The 19291-nt window shown below is 37.0% G+C and overlaps 1 protein-coding gene across 3 annotated transcripts in view; it reads right to left on the reverse strand.

The window, feature by feature from the left end:
• Positions 1–18550, reverse strand: part of Rbm25 (RNA binding motif protein 25) — a 65591-nt gene extending 47041 nt beyond the window's left edge. For 2 of the 3 annotated variants that reach the window (XM_026400694.2, XM_077800348.1), the window contains exons 1-2: positions 7240–7318; positions 7006–7126 (exon numbers count right to left, since the gene is read on the reverse strand). In XM_026400694.2, the coding sequence (XP_026256479.1) occupies positions 7006–7126; positions 7240–7281 (163 nt within the window). In that variant the 5' untranslated portion in view covers positions 7282–7318. Of the gene's footprint in view, positions 1–7005; positions 7127–7239; positions 7319–17534 lie in introns of those variants that run through there. The other variant, XM_026400704.2, reaches the window with a different exon arrangement.
• Between the last annotated feature and the right edge of the window lie 741 nt (positions 18551–19291).

The following is a 19291-nucleotide window of genomic DNA, read 5'->3' on the forward strand; positions in this document are numbered from 1 at the left end:
AAACATTGGCCATTGCAACAAGTCACTCAAACGCTTGGAGGCCTAGGAGTGGCGACTAATCCCGATAGAAGTGCAATGGTATTAGATTGGAAGGATCCTGAAGGATGTGAAGGAACACAGCCATATGTATTGGATCATCTTCCTGTAAATTTATGGGGACGAGATGTCTTAGATCAATTAGGTTTGACATTAACAAATAACATCAATCAAAATGCACCCACTATTATGACTAGACAAGGTTTTAGGAAAGGAAAAAGTTTAGAAAAACAAGAACAAGGTACAGCAGCACCAATACAAATAGATCAAGGAACAGACAGACATGGGTTGGATTTTCAGAAAGGGCCACTGACACAATAAAAATTACATGGAAATCAGAAAGACCAGTATGGGTTCCTCAGTGGCCCCTGACTAAAGAAAAGATACAAGCAGCCCATGACCTGGTCAAACAACAATTAGCGGAAGGACATATACAACCTTCTGTATCTCCCCATAACACTCCCATTTTTGTCATCAAAAAGAAATCTGGTAAATGGAGATTATTGCAAGATTTAAGAGCCATTAATAATGAGATGGTTATTATGGGACCTGCTCAATCGGGGACTCCTCAATTGTCTACTTTGCCAAAAACTTAGTATGTTTTAGTTATAGATATTAAAGATTGTTTTTTTTTTTCAATTCCAATTCATCCTGAGGATAGTCCACGTTTTGCATTTACTATCCCTGCACTGAATCATGAAGGTTCTGATCAGAGATATGAATGGAAAGTACTCCCTCAAGGGATGGCTAACAGCCCAACTATGTGTCAAATTTATGTTAACAAAGTAATCCAGCCACTTAGAAATCAAAATCCTGAACTACAAATATTTCACTATATGGATGATATATTATTAGCACACAAAGCTAAAAACACATTGCTAGAATGTTATGCCACACTTACAAACTTATTAAAAAATTATAATCTAGAGATAGCAATAGATAAAGTACAATTAAATTTTCCAATTAATTATTTAGGAGTTCTATTATCCTCAACCACGGTCTGTCCACCAAAAATTTAAATACGAGTAGATCAACTCAAATCACTTTACGACTTTCAAAAGTTATTAGGAGACATAAATTGGATAAGGCCTTATCTAGGTATACCAACAGGAGAGTTGGGACCTTTATTTGATATCCTAAAAGGTCCATCAGATCCAAATTCACCCCGAATGTTAACGCCTGAAGCAAGAAAGGCATTAAAAATCATTGAAACATATATGGAAAATATGCATTTGGATAGAATTGATATAAGTTTGACTTTATTATTTATTGTACTACCAACAAAAAATATTCCTACAGGAGTATTTTGGCAAGAAGGTCCATTATTATGGATACACTTATCTTATTCTCCTAACACAATTCTTACTAGGTATCCTGAGGCTGTAGGACAATTAATACTCAAAGGAATAAAAGTATCAAAGGGAGTGTTTGGAATTTCTCCCAATAAAATTATTACTCCATATACTATGAATCAAATTGAGGAGTTGGCTAATGAGTTAAATACTTGGGCAATAATCATGTGCAAATCTAATGTTTCATTTGATAACCACTTACCATCTAATCCTTTATTGTCTTTTTGGTCATTGCATCCTGTAATTTTTCCAAAAATGACAAGAAAAACCCCTATCATGAATGCTCCAAATATATTCACTGATGGGTCAAATAATGGTACAGCAGCAATAATTACCCCTGATCAAACTTTTACATTTTTAGTACCCAAACAATCAGCTCAAAAGGTAGAACTTAATGCAGTATTACAAGCTTTTGTGATGTTTAAAGATTCTGTATTTAATTTATTTTCCGATACTCAGTATATAGTTAATGCTATAGTATCCCTTGAAGATGCTGGTAGGATTTCCCCTTCCTCTACTGTTTTCTCTTTGCTTTCCACTATACAAAGTCTAATCTGGGACAGAAAAGATCCATTCTTTATAGGACATATCAGGGCACATACAGGATTGCCTGGAGCCCTTAGTTTGGGCAATGATTTAGCAGATAAAACTAGACATGACATACATATTTTCTCTACACTAGAAGAAGCTATAAATTTTCATAAAAGGTTCCATGTCAATGCTAATACTTTACAAAAGCGTTTTAAAATAACTAAGGAACAAGCTAGACAAATAATAAAACAATGTCAAAATTGTGTGACCTATTACCACAAGTTAATCTTGGAGTCAATCCTAGAGGATTGATACCTAACCATATTTGGCAGATGGATGTCACACACTTGCCAGAATTTGGAAAATTAAAATATTTGCATGTTACAGTTGATACTTCTTCTGGATTTTTGATGGGCTCCCTTTATGCTGGAGAAAAAACTAAAGATGTTATAGCTCATTGCTTACAAAATTTGGCCACTGTGGGCATTCCAAAACAGTTAAAAACAGATCATGCCCCTGGTTATACTTCTACCTCTTTTAAACAATTTTGCTCATCATTTGGCATTACTCATATAACAGGAATCCCATACAATCCACAGGGACAAGGCATAGTTGAAAGAGCTCATCAAACTATTAAAATGTACTAATTAAAGCAAAAAGAAGGAATTAGGAAGGGGTATATATTCCCCAAAGATAAACTTAAAATAACCCTTTTTACTCTAAACTTTTTAAATTTGGATTCATCAGGACTTAGTGCTGCAGAAAGGCATATGTGTCCAAAAAATGTACATAAGCCCAAGGTACTTTGGAAAGATATTCTAACAGGACAATGGAAAGGTCCTGACCCAGTAATTGTCTGGAGTCAGGGGTCTGTTTGTGTGTTTCCACAGGGAGAACAGCAGCCGATTTGGATTCCAGAGAGATTAACTAAAGCGATTTCTACAGACCAAAAAGAAGATGATTTGGCTCAAATCCATAGCAGCTGATATCCAGAACTCTAGTTTGGCTATCCTTACATCTGCAACAGAACCAGGATGCTTTGTTCAATATCTGTTTTATTACTGCCCTTTCCCACATCATGAAGTTCTACTTTGTTTTTTGAGCTCATACAGACCTAGGTTAATGTTTTTCTACTTTTTGACTATAGAGTTTTTAAGCATTGCAATGGAGATTTCACCTGTAAACAGTTATAAGGCCTTTACTATTATGTTATGTGTTGTATGTATTATGTGTGCACACTTGTGTTTTGTGTTATATGTTTGAATGTATGTATGTCCATATATCATATATGATGAGCGCTCATGAAAAAATGGATCCAAATATTTTTTTTTCACGTGATTTAAATGGTTTAATTTAAATTGGGTAAACAACTGTTGAGGATTGTTTTAATATGTGAACAAAAAAGGAGGTTAACAGATCTGTTTGTTTACTTTCACCTTTCCTTTTCATTATATTTAATAATTCTCTTCAAGATAATGTAAATTGTTAAGAAAATTGTTTTCTTTTAGTGCCTTCTGGAATGTTACATAATTTTTTCTTTAGCCTTATTGCCAGAATTCCTATCTTCATCCCAGTTCCGGTATAGACAAAGATAAAACCAAATCTACAGCTTCTGCAATAGCCATCACTGAACTGCTTGCAGAACTTGCCTGGACTATGTATCACTTGTATGCATTGTGAATTCACCTGTATGCCTTGTAAACTATCTGTTGGTGCAGCAACTTGTGGTAGTGTTGGGGTATTTTTGCTGATGATGTCATCGGTGGTACAATTTTTCCAAAAGGAGCCGTCAATTGGCTTGGTGTATATTCCTCCCTTCTGCTTGTCATGATCGTTCAGCTAAAATTTGGGGGCCAACAGAAGTGAGGCAAAGAACCTCACCCCCCTGCTGGTACAAAGACCTCTCCACAGGTGTGGCTGTATACTGGACCAGTAGTCAGTGATGGGTAAGATCCAATTGCAGTGGTACCAACCTAAGACAGGAGGCTCACGCCTTGAGGTCAGCTCATCTGATAACGGGTAAGTACCATATGTACTATTGGACAACCTAAGGCAGGCATGGTCCCTAAGCCACATGCTTGTTGTTTAAACAGAGGGGGAGATGTTGAGAGCCACAGCCGAAGGGGCCCCAGCAAACTTTCAGACTGCCAGCTGATGATTGGCTCACAGCGGCCCCAGCAACATCTAGCTGATTGGCTCCTCTGCGGTGATGCTCATTGGGGGACTTCTTTGGCTCCGCCCACACGACCCAGCCAATCGGCCTCAAGAGCAGGAGGACTGTGGGAGGTGGTGAGGCTTGTGTTGGTGTGAGAGACTTGTGGGAAGCTGGTGGTGGCATTTGGGCTCTGAGGGTTTTTCCTGAGGAGCTGTTTTGTTTGGCCTATGTGGTTAAAATAAAGTTCTTTTCTTTTGACAAGTGGCTCAGGGCATTGCTATCATATGTCAAGCCCTGGGTTCAATTCCCATTACTGCCCCCCAACACAACAACAACAACAAAAAAAAGTAAAAGTATTTTTAAATAACTGTGGGTATGTAAAAATATAATTAATTAACCATCCTGGTGGCACATGCGTTTAAACCCAGCAGCTCAGGAGGGTGAGGCAGAGGATCACATGTTTAAGGTCAGCCCAAGCAATTTAGTCAGAGGCCCTAAGTAACCCAGCATGACCCTGTCTCAAAATAAAAAATAAAAAGGGGGGGTTGGGTTGTGGCTCAGTGGTAGAGTGCTCGCCTAGCATGTGCGAGGCCCTGGGTTCAATCCTCAGCACCACATAAACAATAAAATCAAGGTACTGTGTCCAACTACAATCGAAAAATAAACGTAAAAATAATAATAAATAAAAATAAAAAGGGGATGGGAATATAGCTCAGTGGTAAAGCACCCCTGGGTTCAATCCCCAGTACCAAAAACACCTGTAATTAACCAGTTATCATCTGAATTTTACACCTTAACTTTCCAAAAATAAATACTCCTCTATTTACCAACTATAATGGTACCCCCATATGGCCTCAATTCCATAGGTAAACCGTCTATTAAGAAAAGCATTCAGAAAGACATCTCTAAATTTCCCTATTTATATTTACTCAAAGTCTAATAATGCTTTCTAATCCAACTTACTAATACCTGAAATTTATCTTTTTCTTTTCCTCCTTTTTGGTGCTAGGGTTACAACTCAGGTCTTGTGCATACTAAGCATGTGCTCTAATACTGCCATTAGAATTTCTGCAATTAGTATTCACAATAAATAAGGCATTGCTGCTGTTTATAAAAATCATGCATGCCAAAGCAAACATAAGCAAAGTACATTTCAAATTTTTCATTGAAAAAGCACTGCTGGTCTTCATAATGATCATGCATGCTAAGCAAAAATAAAGTACACAAAATGTGAATAGCATATTAACATTTGATTTTTTTAAAAAGGAAATAGGAAGAGTAAATGCAAGCAAATAGTAGGAAATGCACAGCATATCTCTGGAGAAATAATACCCTAGAAAACTGACAAGATTGATTTGGGGGAAGGAACTTTTTCTGTAGGCATGTCTTACTTTCTAAAGAAAAACAACAACTAGTTACCAGACTTATTTTCTCATTTAAAATTCATGATCACTGGGCCTGGGGTTGTAGCACAGTGGCAGAGCACTTGACTAGCATGTGAGGCATTGGGTTCGATCCTCAGCAACACCACATAAACTAGAAGTATTTTATCCATCTAAAACAAAAAATTTTTTTAAAACTCAGAATCATCATATATTATATCAAAGTCCAATTAACTGCACTGAGTTATTAACAATACTCATAAGCCAAACACAAAAATTATGCATCAAGGGTACTGTGTTTCTCAATTATTACAGTAGTTTTTATAATATTTCATTACTTACCTTGCACACCCCTTCCAGTGCTAGGGAACAAACACAGGACCTTGAGCATGCAAGGCAAGCATTCTACCACTGAGTCATGTCCCCAGTCCACTACCTACCTTTGTTTTTTTCATGACTTACCTTTTAAAATACTGATATTGCACATAGAATGCTGGTAGTGCCTGAGCTACAACTAAATTCTGATTTATCAGTCAAGTAAAGTATGCTTTTGCTAAACAAAAATGATTAGACTAGTACAAATGAAATCAGAAAGTACAGAATTACCATTCTGAATAAATGTCCACATTAGTTTAAAATCAACCAAGCTGGCAATAATATTGAAGATCTAAAGTAAACATGGTAGAAGCAAAGGAACTCTCATTCCCTTAAGTCAAATAATGTTATCTACTTCAGAATAACTGTTCTCAAATATGGGTTCCATCTACTTAATTTGATACCTAGAAATAGCTGCAAACTTGTTAAAAATAAAGATTCCAGAGCCCCAATTTCTGAGGAACTGATTCAGGGATTTGTGGTAAGGCCTGAATATTGCTTTAACTCCACAGAACTCTTGAAGGAAGCTGTTCATACATTGATTTAGAAAGCTATGGTACACTATCAAGTGAAAAAAAGCAAGGTGCAAACTAGTGGATATAGCATGCTACTATGTATCTGTGCTTAAAAACAAACCAAACTTAGAACTAAGAGATAAACATGTACTGGTATTTGCTTCTAATATGCATGTTTAAGTACCTGCAAAATTAAGATTAATAACACTGCTTTTTTCCCTGTTTCAGAAAGGGAATACCATTTGGTACTAGGGATGGAACCCAAAGGGGCTTAATCACTGAGCCCCATCTCTAGCCTATTTATTTTTATTTTGAAACAGGGTCTAGCTGAATTTCTTAGAGGGTCACTAAGTTGTTGAGGCTGGCTTTGAACTTGTGATCTTCCTGCCCCAGTCTCCCATGTCACTGGGACTAAAGGCATGCACCACCACACCTGGCCCTATGTATTTTAAATATAGAATTTTAAAAGGAATTTCCAAGGTGAGTCTGACAGTCACATATCAAATCCACTGCCTTAGGAAAATGAAAAACCCATTTTCAGAATGATGCTAAAAGATATCTTCACTGCTGAAGTAATCACATACATATCATTTTCCTAAAGTTAATATCATAATGACAAAAGCATAGGTTTAAAAAAACCTAAAGTTTAACAAACTTACCTGGAGGCACAGGTGGAGGAAAGCCAGGAAACTGTGGGGGTGGGATACCCGGTGGGAGTGCTGGGATTCCCATAGGAGGGCGATTCAAATGAGGGGGGAAAGACATTCTTACTGCAGCAGTCTAAAGAAAGAAATCATAACAAATCATTTTACTTGAAAACTTTATAATTGAATCTGCCTAGTTTTGTTGGCCTTCATTTTTAGAGTATCTGCAAAATTCTAAAGTTTTCTTACCCAAAGGAGTTGGCAAAGACCCTCTTTTCTCTGTCTGTCCATTGAGAATTTTTAAAACTTAGATCTTTTCTAAAATAAGTTCCCAAAATGTACACGATCTAAGTTCAGGATAGACTCCTACAATCATGTGGGAATACATATAAAGGAAGAAAAAAATTTTGAGGTTCAGTTAATATCCAAAAATTAAATACCAAACATCAATGAATCTTTTAAAACCAAACTCAGAATCCAGGAGGGTATCTAATAGTGTTTTATAAAGTGCTTTGATACTTTTTTTATTTAATATCTATCAGCACCCTGAAAACTAAATTTACAAAGTTACACAGCATTTCATTCAATGTTGGCCAGTTCCTCAAGGACAAATATGTCAGTGGATTACAAACCTGGTGGGGCACGGACACACACCAACTCTTGATACCAGATCATACAGTAATCACTCAAATGTGAAAAGGAACTATTGACAATGAGAAATGCCATCCTTTTTCTTAAACTTAAAAGCAACCAATTAACTATTCTTTTTTTAACCACTCTTGAATCAGATAGTATCATTTGATTTTTAAAATTATAAAAGCACATTAAATTGTTTAGTCTGCCATATTAAAGGAAACTTTTTTTCCCTTCCCATATGGGACTGAGGATTGAAGCCCGGGGCACTTTACCAGAGCTACAACCCCAGTCCTTTTTGAGACAGGGTTTCAGGAACTTGCATTACTCACGCCTCAGCCTCCCAAACTGCTGGTATTATAGGTGCCCAGCTATCCTTTATTTTAAATGAATGGAAGTACTTAAGTTTTTCCTTCCTTAAGTTTTTATTTTCATCAACATATTTTAGCACCCAGTTCTATTGGAGAAAAAATTTAAAATGTTGCTAGGATGTCCTATGAGAGTTCCATACATCAATTTTTAAAATCAGCCAAGGGGCTGGGGGACATAGATCAGTGATAAGAGTGTTTCCTATCTTGCTCAAGATTTTAGGTTAGATTCCCAGCATGAGAATGAGAGAGCTCAAATAAGTAAGTCTATGCCACATCAGTGACTCCAATAAAGTCAGTGACTTGATAAACAGGAGATATTTCTACTAGACACTAGGGAAAATTTCCTCACTCTATAAATAAAGAAGTCCGCAAAGCTGGGGATATTAACTCAGTAGAGGGCTTGCCTCACATGCATAAGGCCCTGGGTTCAATCCCCAGCACCACCAAAAAAAAAAAAAAAATGTCCAGAGCTATTTAAACTTTTAAAATGTCTTGTGTTTTGTAATTGTTTTACTCACCCTTCAGAAGAAAGAAAAATAAAAAGTGTAACTCTTGGGGGCTGGGGTTGTGGCTCACAGTAGACTACTTGCCTAGCATGCCTGGCACTGTGTTAGGTTCTCAGTACCGCACATAAAAAAAATAATTAAATAAAAGTCTATCAACAACTAAAAAAAAAAATTAAGGAAAAAAGTGTAACTCTTCCACTTTCTCTTTCCCTAATCCCTCACTTTTTCTTTCCCTAATCCCACAGTTAGGCATATCTCATGGTTTTCTACATATCTTTATATGTACAAAGTAATACATAATTTGTAATTTTCTCCAGTATAACTACATTATTACCTGCATTTTCTCCTATTTTCATTGACATCTCTTCATATCCACTTATAAATTTCTATTTCAGTTTTTATAATGTAGTAAATTATTAATACAGATATACAATAATTAAACAACCAACATTAATGGTTCATGCTACTTTTTTATCTTTCAAATAATGCTTTAGATTTTGACATATAATCCTATACATCTCTAAATAATTCCATAATCCAGATTATTATTGTATACATCCAAATTTTACCTCTAAATCAGTCCCCAAAAATAGTATGTAAATTTTATGCCCTTTTCTCATATCCTCACCATTGTTGGAATAAAGAGGTTTTAAATTCTAATTATCTGATAGGTTAAAAAAAAACTTTTATTTCATTAACGAGGTTGAGTATCTTTTTACCTGTTTATTTACTTGATGTACACAATCAATAGTCTATACAATTTAAACTTCAACTTCAAAAAACAATATACTTAAAATATTTAGAAAGTTTTATAAGTAAAGGAATTCCTAGGATGATTCATATACTTATCAAATAAGGTACTAGAAATGCGTTAAAATTTAGGTAGGTATCAGGATGTATCACAAAGGAAAAACCACAAGATTTTTAGACTATAAATGTATTGAGTTTCTTATAATTTTTTTTGGTAACAGTTTCTGCCCCAAATCAAAAACAAATATTCTATACAGAAGGGTGGAAAGGGGGTGTATCTTCTTTTAAAACAGAGAAGGCTACTGTCCTACTTACAGAAGCTCTTGTATTATCATTATAATACTCTATCTCAGCACTTTCTTAGGAGGGCAGTTGGTATAGTACCTGTTGAATAAATAAATTGATTAATGAATGTATCAGTAAACAAAGTCTGAGGGCCTCAATAGACATTTATTAAGCAGTTACCATGAGCCAGGTACTATGCTAGCAATGGCCCAGTGCTAGCCTCACAATGATCAAAGATGGACTTTGATTCAGTTTTTAGAACCACTTTTCACTCCCCCCAGTATTAGATATTTTATTAATAAAACTATATTATTAGAATTTATGCCATATTTATAATCTTTTCTGTTAGTGTATGCTAGTATACCCCTTGCATTCATTTCGAGGTTTTTGTTTTTGTTGGAGGGGTATTGGGGATTGAACCCAGGGGGGCTCTTTACCACTGAGCTGAAGCCCCAGCCCTTTATTTTAGTTTAAAACAGATGAAAAATAACACAGCTAATGGTTTTTTTTTTTTTTTTTTTTTTTTAGAGAGAGAGGGGGGGGAGGGAATTTTTTTTTTTTTTAAGAGAGAGTGAGAGAGGAGAGAGAGAGAGAGAGAGAGAGAGAGAGAGAGTTTTTTTTTTAATATTTATTTTTTAGTTCTCGGCAGACACAACATCTTTGTTGGTATGTGGTGCTGAGGATCGAACCCGGGCCGCACGCACGCCAGGCGAGCGCGCTACCGCTTGAGCCACATCCCCAGCCACAGCTAATGGTTAATTATTGTAAATATTCAATTTTTCCTTGAAAAATCAGAAAACATTTCCTGTGATCTTTAAAAAATATTAAAATTTAAACATTAAAATGCATAAGATTACATAATTCAACATAAAATTTTGTTTTGCCATGTGAAAATAAACTTTTATAATCATAGTAAACCTATCAGCTCTTACAGATAACAAATAAAATATAAATTATAATTACTCATGCTACAGATATATTGAACACTGAAAGGCATTTTGTAAGAAACCAAAGCTGGGAAGACAGCAAGGGAGTGATTTATTTCAAATCTGCTTATATACCTCACAAAGAAAATGAAGAGCTAAATAAAGATTTGAAAAAGGCTGAAACAGGAAGTCCTTTTCATATCTGGGGGAAACATCTTTCAAGCAAAGGAAACAGCAAACACATGCCTGAAGTAGGCAGAGTGTGTTCAACTTTGGGGTGTGTTCAAGGGAGACAGCAAGGTCAACATTATCTCTGGGGTAGCTGAAGCAAGCTGAAAATACTATTATTTGGGGAGGGAGTTCAGAGTGCAGGATTTTGTAGTACATTGTAAAGGTTTTGACTGTTACTTTCAATAAGATGGAAAACATCTGAAAGATTTTTTAACTTGACTGACGTTTTAACAGTATCAATGGCCACTGTATTAAGTAAGACTGGAAAAGAACAGAATGGAAGCATGAGACTATTGTAATAATCCACACAAGATGATGGCAGTTTGAAACAGGTGGTAGTGGTGAAAGTGGTTTATCAAACTGTTGGATTCTAAACATACTGAAGATCACCAATAGGATTTGCTGAAAAATTGCATGTGGAGTTCAAGAAAGAGAGATGCAGATTTAATTTTTAGCACTAAAATCATTTAAATAGCATTTTTAAAAATACTGTGCTTAATTTACAGAAGATCCAAAGCATTTTTACCTATTAAGTAAGAAACTTCATGACCCAAACCAAGCATCACAATGGAAGAAATATTTTCTACATTTTTCTAGCATACTGTTGGTCACACAGGCATATGTATAAATCAAAACTCATAGAAATTAAAATGGATTCATTTTATTGTAATTTTACTTCAACAGATTTACTCCAAAAAAAAATAATGAAAGTAAGATTTATCTATATTATATTAACATGCATGCATTCTGCTGTTTTCACTTTTTTCTCTTTCAAAGCATTCTTTAGTTTTCTACACTTCTGAGAATACTACAGGTATACAAAATATGGTAGAGATGCTTATCCCTTTGTTTCACACGTATCTAGACATAAAATTATTTCACCAAGGATAGGCTTATGAATTAGCCCCATCAGGGCACTCACTATGTGTCAAATTTTTGAAATGGTAAGAATGAACCAATAATATCCCCCCTCTTCGAACACTAACATAGAATTCATTCATTCATCCAATAAATAGTTTCAATTTTGTGCCTAGTTCTCCCCCAGGTATTATTTGTATCTGTTCCTGAAAGGGTAAAATTTAAGTTACTATATAAAGTTCAGAGGTTCTACAGTGACTAAAAGTGACTATTAGTGTAACATGTACTGTTTCCTGCCCTGCTCATAGCCTGCAAGATACACTGGACACTGACATAACTGCCTGCCTCAATCTAAGCAAAACATTCCCTTAAAATGCATTACTCCATTAACTAAATTTCCACAGAACTGGAGTCTACAGGCATTATTACTAGAAAAAGTATTCAAAGCCCAAAGAAGAATGAGGACTATTCGACAGAAAAATTTCTTTTACAGGGGGTAGGCCCTGTAATTCCAGGATTAGCGGCAGAGCACTTGGTTCTGTGAGGCACTGGGTTTGATTCTCAGCACCACATATACGGGCTGGGGATGTGGCTCATGTGCTGGCGCGCTCGCCTGGCATGCATGCGGCCCGGGTTCGATCCTCAGCACCACATACAAAGAAAGATGTTGTGTCCGCCAAGAACTATAAAATAAATATTAAAATTCTCTCTCTAAAAAAAAAAGAACCACATATAGATAAAAGCCCAACAACTTTAAAAAAAAAAAAAGAATTTAAAGAACAAAATTTCTTTTACAGAAAAGTTTTTCAGAAGTCTGAAAAATACTCAAGAGGGTAGGGAATTACAGCTCAGTGTTCTAGTAGAACACCATAGGTTCAGTCCCCAGTACTGCAGGAAAGACTTTTGACTGTCTAAAAAAAGGAATTGATTTTTTCCCTGAGATTTCCACTTTGTAATTTGTCATTTTTCAATTATTAAAAAGCAACACTATGTATTCAGAAACACTAGTGGTCCCTACAAACTGGGGTAAGACAGAAGGTAGGGGGAGGGTAGACCCTGTAATTCCAGTGACTCAGAAGGCTGAGGCCAGAGAACCACAAGCTTCAGGTGAGCTTCAGCAATTTAGTGAGTCCCTAAGCAACTTAGTAAGAACATGTCTCAAAATTTAAGAGTGGGGTGCTGGGAGTGTTACTCAGTGTGGTAAATGCCCCTAGGTTCAATCCATAGTATCCACCCACCATCTCTGTCCCCACCTCAAAAGGGGAACAAAACAAAATAAAACCTGGGGTACAGTGACTTACAAATAGGCAAATAGGCAGAGAGATCTTTCAGGCCGTTTAACTCTGTATGATTACTTAAAAAAAAAAAAACTCATTTACACATCAAAAACACCTTCATAAAGCTGCTATTTTTAAAAAACATTATTTTTGGATGGGTAACAGGGATTGAACCCAGGGGCACTCAACCACTGAGCCACATCCCTAGCCCTACTCAGTATTTTATTTGGAGACATGGTCTCACTGAGTTGCTTAGCAACTCACTTTTGCTGAGGCTGGCTTTGTACTCACCATCCTCCTGCCTCAGCCTCCTGAGCAGTGTGCACCACTACATCCAGCATAAAGCTGCTTTTTTAAAAAAATATCAGGACAAGAGGCAAAATCTAAGACCTGAAAATTACATAACACTGTATCAATGTTAATGTCCTAATTTTGATCATTATACTATTAAATAACAGAATCTGTGTCCTAGTTTGTCTTTCTGGTACAGAGGGAAAAAAAAAAAGTGCTAGGGCACTTTACCACTGAGCTACATCCCCAACCTTTTTTTTTTTCCTTTTTCTTTCTTTCCAGACAGGGTGTAACTAAGTTCTTCAGGGTGGCCTTGAATTTGAATTCTTCCTGCCTTTGTTTCCTTAATAGCTAGTATTACAGGTATGCAACACTGCACCTTGCCTATTTCCTAGTTTCAAAGGAAATACACTTTAGTATTTTTATATACGAGGCATCACATCTCCCAAATTTTTCAGAAAGAAACTATGAAGACAGAAAAAGAATGAGGGACCAGGTTGTGGCTGAGTGGTAGAGCACTTGCCTAGCATGCATGAGATCCCCAGCACCACATTAAATAAATACATACATACATATATACATACATACAAACAAATAAAATAAAGGTGCTGTGTCCATCTACAACTAAAATATATATTTTTTTAAAAAAATGAAGTCAATTGGTAAAATATTAACATTTCAGGTATGTGGGTGAGAGTTGAGAATTCTTCATACTATTCTTGAAACATTTTTGTAAATTTTAAATTATATGAAAACTTAAATTAAAAAAGAAATATCAGTAATTCTGAGTAGTGTTCTTATTTTCTGCAAGTTTAAAAGCAGTGGTGCACACCTATAATCTCAGCAGCTCCGGGGGCTGAGACAGGAAGATCAAAGGAGTTCAAAGCCAGAGACAGCAATGGGAAGGCACCAAGCAACACAGTGAGAGCCTGTCTCTAAATAAAATACAAAAATCGGGGTGGGGATGTGGCTCAGTGGCCAAGTGCTCCTGAGTTCAATCCCTGGTACAAAAAAAAAAAAAAAAAAAAAACTTTTAAAAGTTTTCAAAAGTAGAGAAAAGTATTTAAAAGTATAGAAAAGTGGGGCTGGGGATGTGGCTCAAGCTGTAGCGCGCTCGCCTGGCCTGCGTGCGCCCCGGGTTCGATCCTCAGCACCACATAACAAAGATGTTGTGTCTGCCAAACACTAAAAAATAGTTTTTCTCTCTCCCTTCCTCTCTCTTTAAAAAAAAATAAAATAAAAGTACAGAAGCTAAGCCTAGGGCCTGGTTTTATGGCTCAGTGGTAAAGCACTTGCCTAGCAAGTGTGAGGCATTGGGTTCCATCCTCAGCACCACAAAAATAAGTAAATAAAATAAAAGTATTATGTGTCTACAATTCAAATATGTTTAAAAAAAAAAAGAAAAAGAAAGAGATGGACTGGGGTTGTATCTGAGTGGCAGAGCACTTGCCTTACACATGTGAAGCACTGGATTTGATCCTCTGCTCTACATAAAAATAAAAACAAAAACAAAATAAAGATGTAAAACTAGGGGCTGGGATTGTGGCTCAGCAGTAAAGCGCTCGCCTACCTAAAGGCATTGTGTTGCGTCCATCTACACCTAAAAAAAAAATTTGGAAAAAAAAAACATGTATAACTAAAAAAAATATTTAAAAAATAAAAAAGAAAAGAAAAAAGGGGGAAGAAAAGGGATAAAAGCTGTTGAAGAAGCTCAAGAAGCTTTTAAAATCCACTTGTATGAATGGCTATGGTAGTATAAGAACAGGCAATCAAGAGATTAAAAAATACATAGAATGTTTTCTTAATACAAGATTACTTTTAGTGACATTAATGATTTAATGTTAATGACAACTTTTGCTTTCAAAGCTATAATACCATTTCTCTCCAAATCATAAAAATGAGAAAAGTACTTATCTGTGGCCAAAATGGTACCATAAATGGAGAAATCCCAAATTCCTATCAGGTCTGAAGTCATTACCCAATATTAACATGAAATAATTTTATTTTAAAAATATATATTGAGGGGTCAGGGTTGTGGCTCAGTGGTAGAGTGTTTTGCCTAGCATGTGTGAGGCACTGGGTTCGATTCTCAGCATCGACTATAAATAAAGATCCATAAACAATTAAAAAGATATTAAATATATATATATAATTGGGCTGGGGTTGTGGCTCAGTGGTAGAGTGCTTGCCTAGCATGCGTGAGGCACTGGGTTCCATTCTCAGCACCATATACAAATAAATAAAATAAATGCCCATCAACAACTAAAAAATACTTAAAATACATACACAGAGAGTGTCAATATAGTGCAATAAAAGACAAATCACAAAATTTAAAAATTAGTCAAAATATTGTTAATATATAGTGCCTATATACAAGAGTGAAACAGCAAACTTTTATTTCCTTGACTTATAGGTACTCTACCAGAAGAAAAAACAAAACAGGAGGGCTGGGAATGTGGCTCAAGCGGTGGCGCGCTGGTCTGGCATGCGTGCAGCCCGGGTTCGATCCTCAGCACCACATACAAAGATGTTGTGTCCGCCAAATACTAAAAAATAAATATTAAAAATTCTCTCTCTCCCTCTCTCTGTCTCTCACTTTCTTTAAAAAAAAAAAAAAAAAAAAAAAAAACAGGAAAGGCATAGAAAATACCTTGTGACCATAAGAGAAAATCTGATAATGGTTATCTCAAAATTATTTAATAAGCATTTTTATTTACTTTTATTGGCAAGTCTTCATTATCTTACTTAATTCCCAAATTATCAAATGTAAATTCATTAATTTGGGGGCAGGTACTGGGCTTGAATGCGGGGGGGCTCTACCACTGTGCTACATACACTCCAGTACTTTATATTTCTTATTTTTTGTAACAGTGTCTGGCTGAACTGCCAAGGCTTGCCTGGAACTTGCTCTTCTCCTGCCTCAGTCTCCTGAATGGCTGGAATTACAGGTGTGAGCCATGCCGGCTTGTTGCTGCTTTACTTGTCCAACTGAACACAGCAAGTGGGTGGAGACTCCCAAGGCTCCCCACTGTCCTGAAATTACCAATATAAAGACTCTACTGTCTGTTTCTAGCAATAACATACCAATAAGAAATCAAATAGTTATGGCTTTGCTTATGAAAGTCTAAGCAGAGTACACTGGAAGAAATGTGGTTACTATTATAACACTCGTTTTACAGATGAAGAAAACCAAGGCTTTAAAAAAATGAATTATTAGAATAGGATAACATCTACTTGAATCAGGAGAACTGATGATCAACTAAACGACTTCCTTGGACTCTAAATGTTTTGGTAATAATCTTTAAAAATTAAAAGTTTCTCTTCAATCTTTCACAATTTATCTACAGGATAACACAGTACCAACTATATACAGAAATCCTCTACACTACTTTATAAATTCTTCTGTAAATCTAAAATAACGTCAAAATAAAGATTTTTTTAAAGTGGTAAAAACAACAAAAAACTACTACAAAAATGAAACAAATCTTTACACATTGTCAACTACCTAATACACAGTACTTCCCAATAAAGCGGTCTAGTGCAAGAGAAGTCCAATATCTTCCCTCCTTTTGGTCTGCTTCACTCTGCCCAGTATCAAAAACAGCATTTCCATGACCATCTAAATCTATATTACATAACATCAAAATAACTTTCACATTCCTATATCTATTCTAAAAGACATAGTTTAAAAGCAATACTTAAGACTAAGGAACGGTGAAAATGAAATAACATTTTAATGCCGAGGCTGGTAATCACTTAAAATGAATGGAAACAGATTACTGCATCCTTCAATGCGGAAAGGCGGCAGGAAGGCAAAACTCATTACAACCTTGAGCAAGCCAGGAATATGCTTTAAAAAAAAAAACAAAAAACAGGTGAGCATTAGCTAAATTCGAGTGGGACGGGCTCTAGATGGCCAAAGTGAAAGAGAAAGAAATCCGTTGGTGGCCAGACCCTCTCTAAAAAAGATGGATTCAGACTGGTTTCAAGGCCCGGGGCCAATGTGTCCTAGGCCAGAAAAAACCTACAGGGGTGCTGTGCAAGCTCCATAAATAAAGGAACCTCAGGGAAATGCCCCCCCGGGGCATACCGATCATTTTGTGACTAACGCGCAGCCGAGATGGGACCAAAGCGATTCACTCCGTAGCAGAACGTGGAAGGGAAAGGGAAATTGGGCGACAATGCAAAGAGGAACGCTCAGGCGGTAAGGCCGGCCTCCACGGGCTCCTGGGCCCACTGGTTTTCGAGGCCTCAGAGAAGCGAAGAAACCTAAGCCTCGTGCCCGTCCCCTCCCCCACCCCAGCCCTCACCCCTACCCCACCCCAGCCCTTTCGCAGCCACCCTGGCTTTTCCTCTTCCTCCAGCTGAGGCACCCCGTCCTCCGGTTTCCACAGGCGTTCAGAAGCGTAAACTCACCTGCCGCTGAGAAAACGGTACTGTCTTCGCGGCCTTCTAGGCTCCACGTTACGAGTGGGCTCCACCGGTTCGAGGTTTCTGCGCGCCGCTCGCCCGGGAGACTAATTCCGAAGCGCCTACTCGCACAGGCCGCAAACACAGCCGCGATGCGCGGGGAGCTTCTGGAGGTCTTCCTCTTGCCCGGCATGCACAGCGACCGGGGGCGTGGAGTAGAGAACCATAGAGAAGAGCATGTATAGAGAGTCTCCTCTGTTGGCTTGGGCTCACCGCGCAGAGCCGAACAACCATAGAAAGGGACCGCCTGGTGGGGACTAGAAAGGCTGGAGCCGAAAATTAGGACCCACCCTGCCATTTTTGATTGGAGCTGACTGAATCTTATGACTACGCGACGCCATCTTGAGGTCAAGGTTTCTGCTGGGCGCTCCACGAGGCTTGTTACAGGGTTTTTCACTTTTCGTGGTTTGTTTTCTGGGAATTAGAACCTTGCTTTCTCATTCACTAAAGGTTCGATGCATTCATAACTGGTCCCGACCAAGAACCTCAGTAAAAACCCCAAGTGCTAATTTTTCCCTAAAAAACACCTACTCTTCCTATTAAGAAATACTTGGCAAAGGCCTTTTTTTTAAGTGACCACGCACACTGAAACTTAACGATAGTGAGATCAAAAAGGTAACTAGAAGATGTTTGAAGTACATCAAAGAGCCTGTAAGAATATCTGATGTAGTTTTCATTCTGTAATATAAACATTCTGAAAAGAACTTCACTTAATTAGTGAAAATGAATAAAACTAATCGCAAATTATCAGGTGATTCAATTTAGGGACTTTTTTAAAAAATATTTTTTAGTTGTCAATGGACCTTTATTATTTATTTTTATGTGGTGCTGACAATCGAACCCAGTGCCTCACCCATGCAGCAAGCACTCTACCACTGAGCCACAGCCCTTATTATTTTTTTAAAAAAATTTTAATTGTAGATGGACAGGATACCTTTATTTTGTTTAGTTTTTTAATGTGGTGCTGACCATCGAACCCAGGGCCTCACTCATGCTAGACTAGCGCTCTACCACTGAGCCACAACCCCAGCCCCAATTCAGGGACTTTTAAGCAATATCTACTTTATAGACCTTTGTTTCCTGACTGCTTGCTTCTCAGGAGGTTTGCAGTTCATTCGATATGGAAGTATTACATCCCTGGGTGCCTAGGCTGTGAGAAGTGCGGGAGTATGAAGGCAAAGGGCGAGTGAGATTTGTATCCACCCTAGAAGAACTGCTGGTCGAAGTAGAATAACAAACCCTGAGCACCCTACATAAAACTGAAACATTGCTGCACACTCCTTTTTTGCCTTCCCTACTTAATTTTGATCTATAGCACTTATTACAATCTACCACACCATGCATTTTTCTTATTTTATGGTCAGCTTGCTCCTACCCTACTAGTATATAAATTTAAGGATGTTTCATTCACTTTTGTAATCACAGTGCCTAGAACAAGTGCCTGGTATTGAGCAAAATACTCATTGTTAAACTATTAGTGAATTTAAGTATTACCATATCATAGGTACCAACAGAACACAATACAATGGGAGCCCAAAGGGGAGAGACTGTATGTAATAATACTACCATCTCGAAATTTTAAATACCTCTTTATTTTTCCTTATAAAGGTTAATACTTTCTCCCCAGGGCTTTATAAAGGAATGTGTGTGAAAGTACTTTGTTCGTTAAAATGCTAATTAAGTGCAATTTTCATTTTATAAAT

The sequence above is a fragment of the Urocitellus parryii genome, chromosome 6 (assembly GCF_045843805.1).
Source record: "Urocitellus parryii isolate mUroPar1 chromosome 6, mUroPar1.hap1, whole genome shotgun sequence".
Lineage (NCBI taxonomy): Eukaryota > Metazoa > Chordata > Mammalia > Rodentia > Sciuridae > Urocitellus > Urocitellus parryii.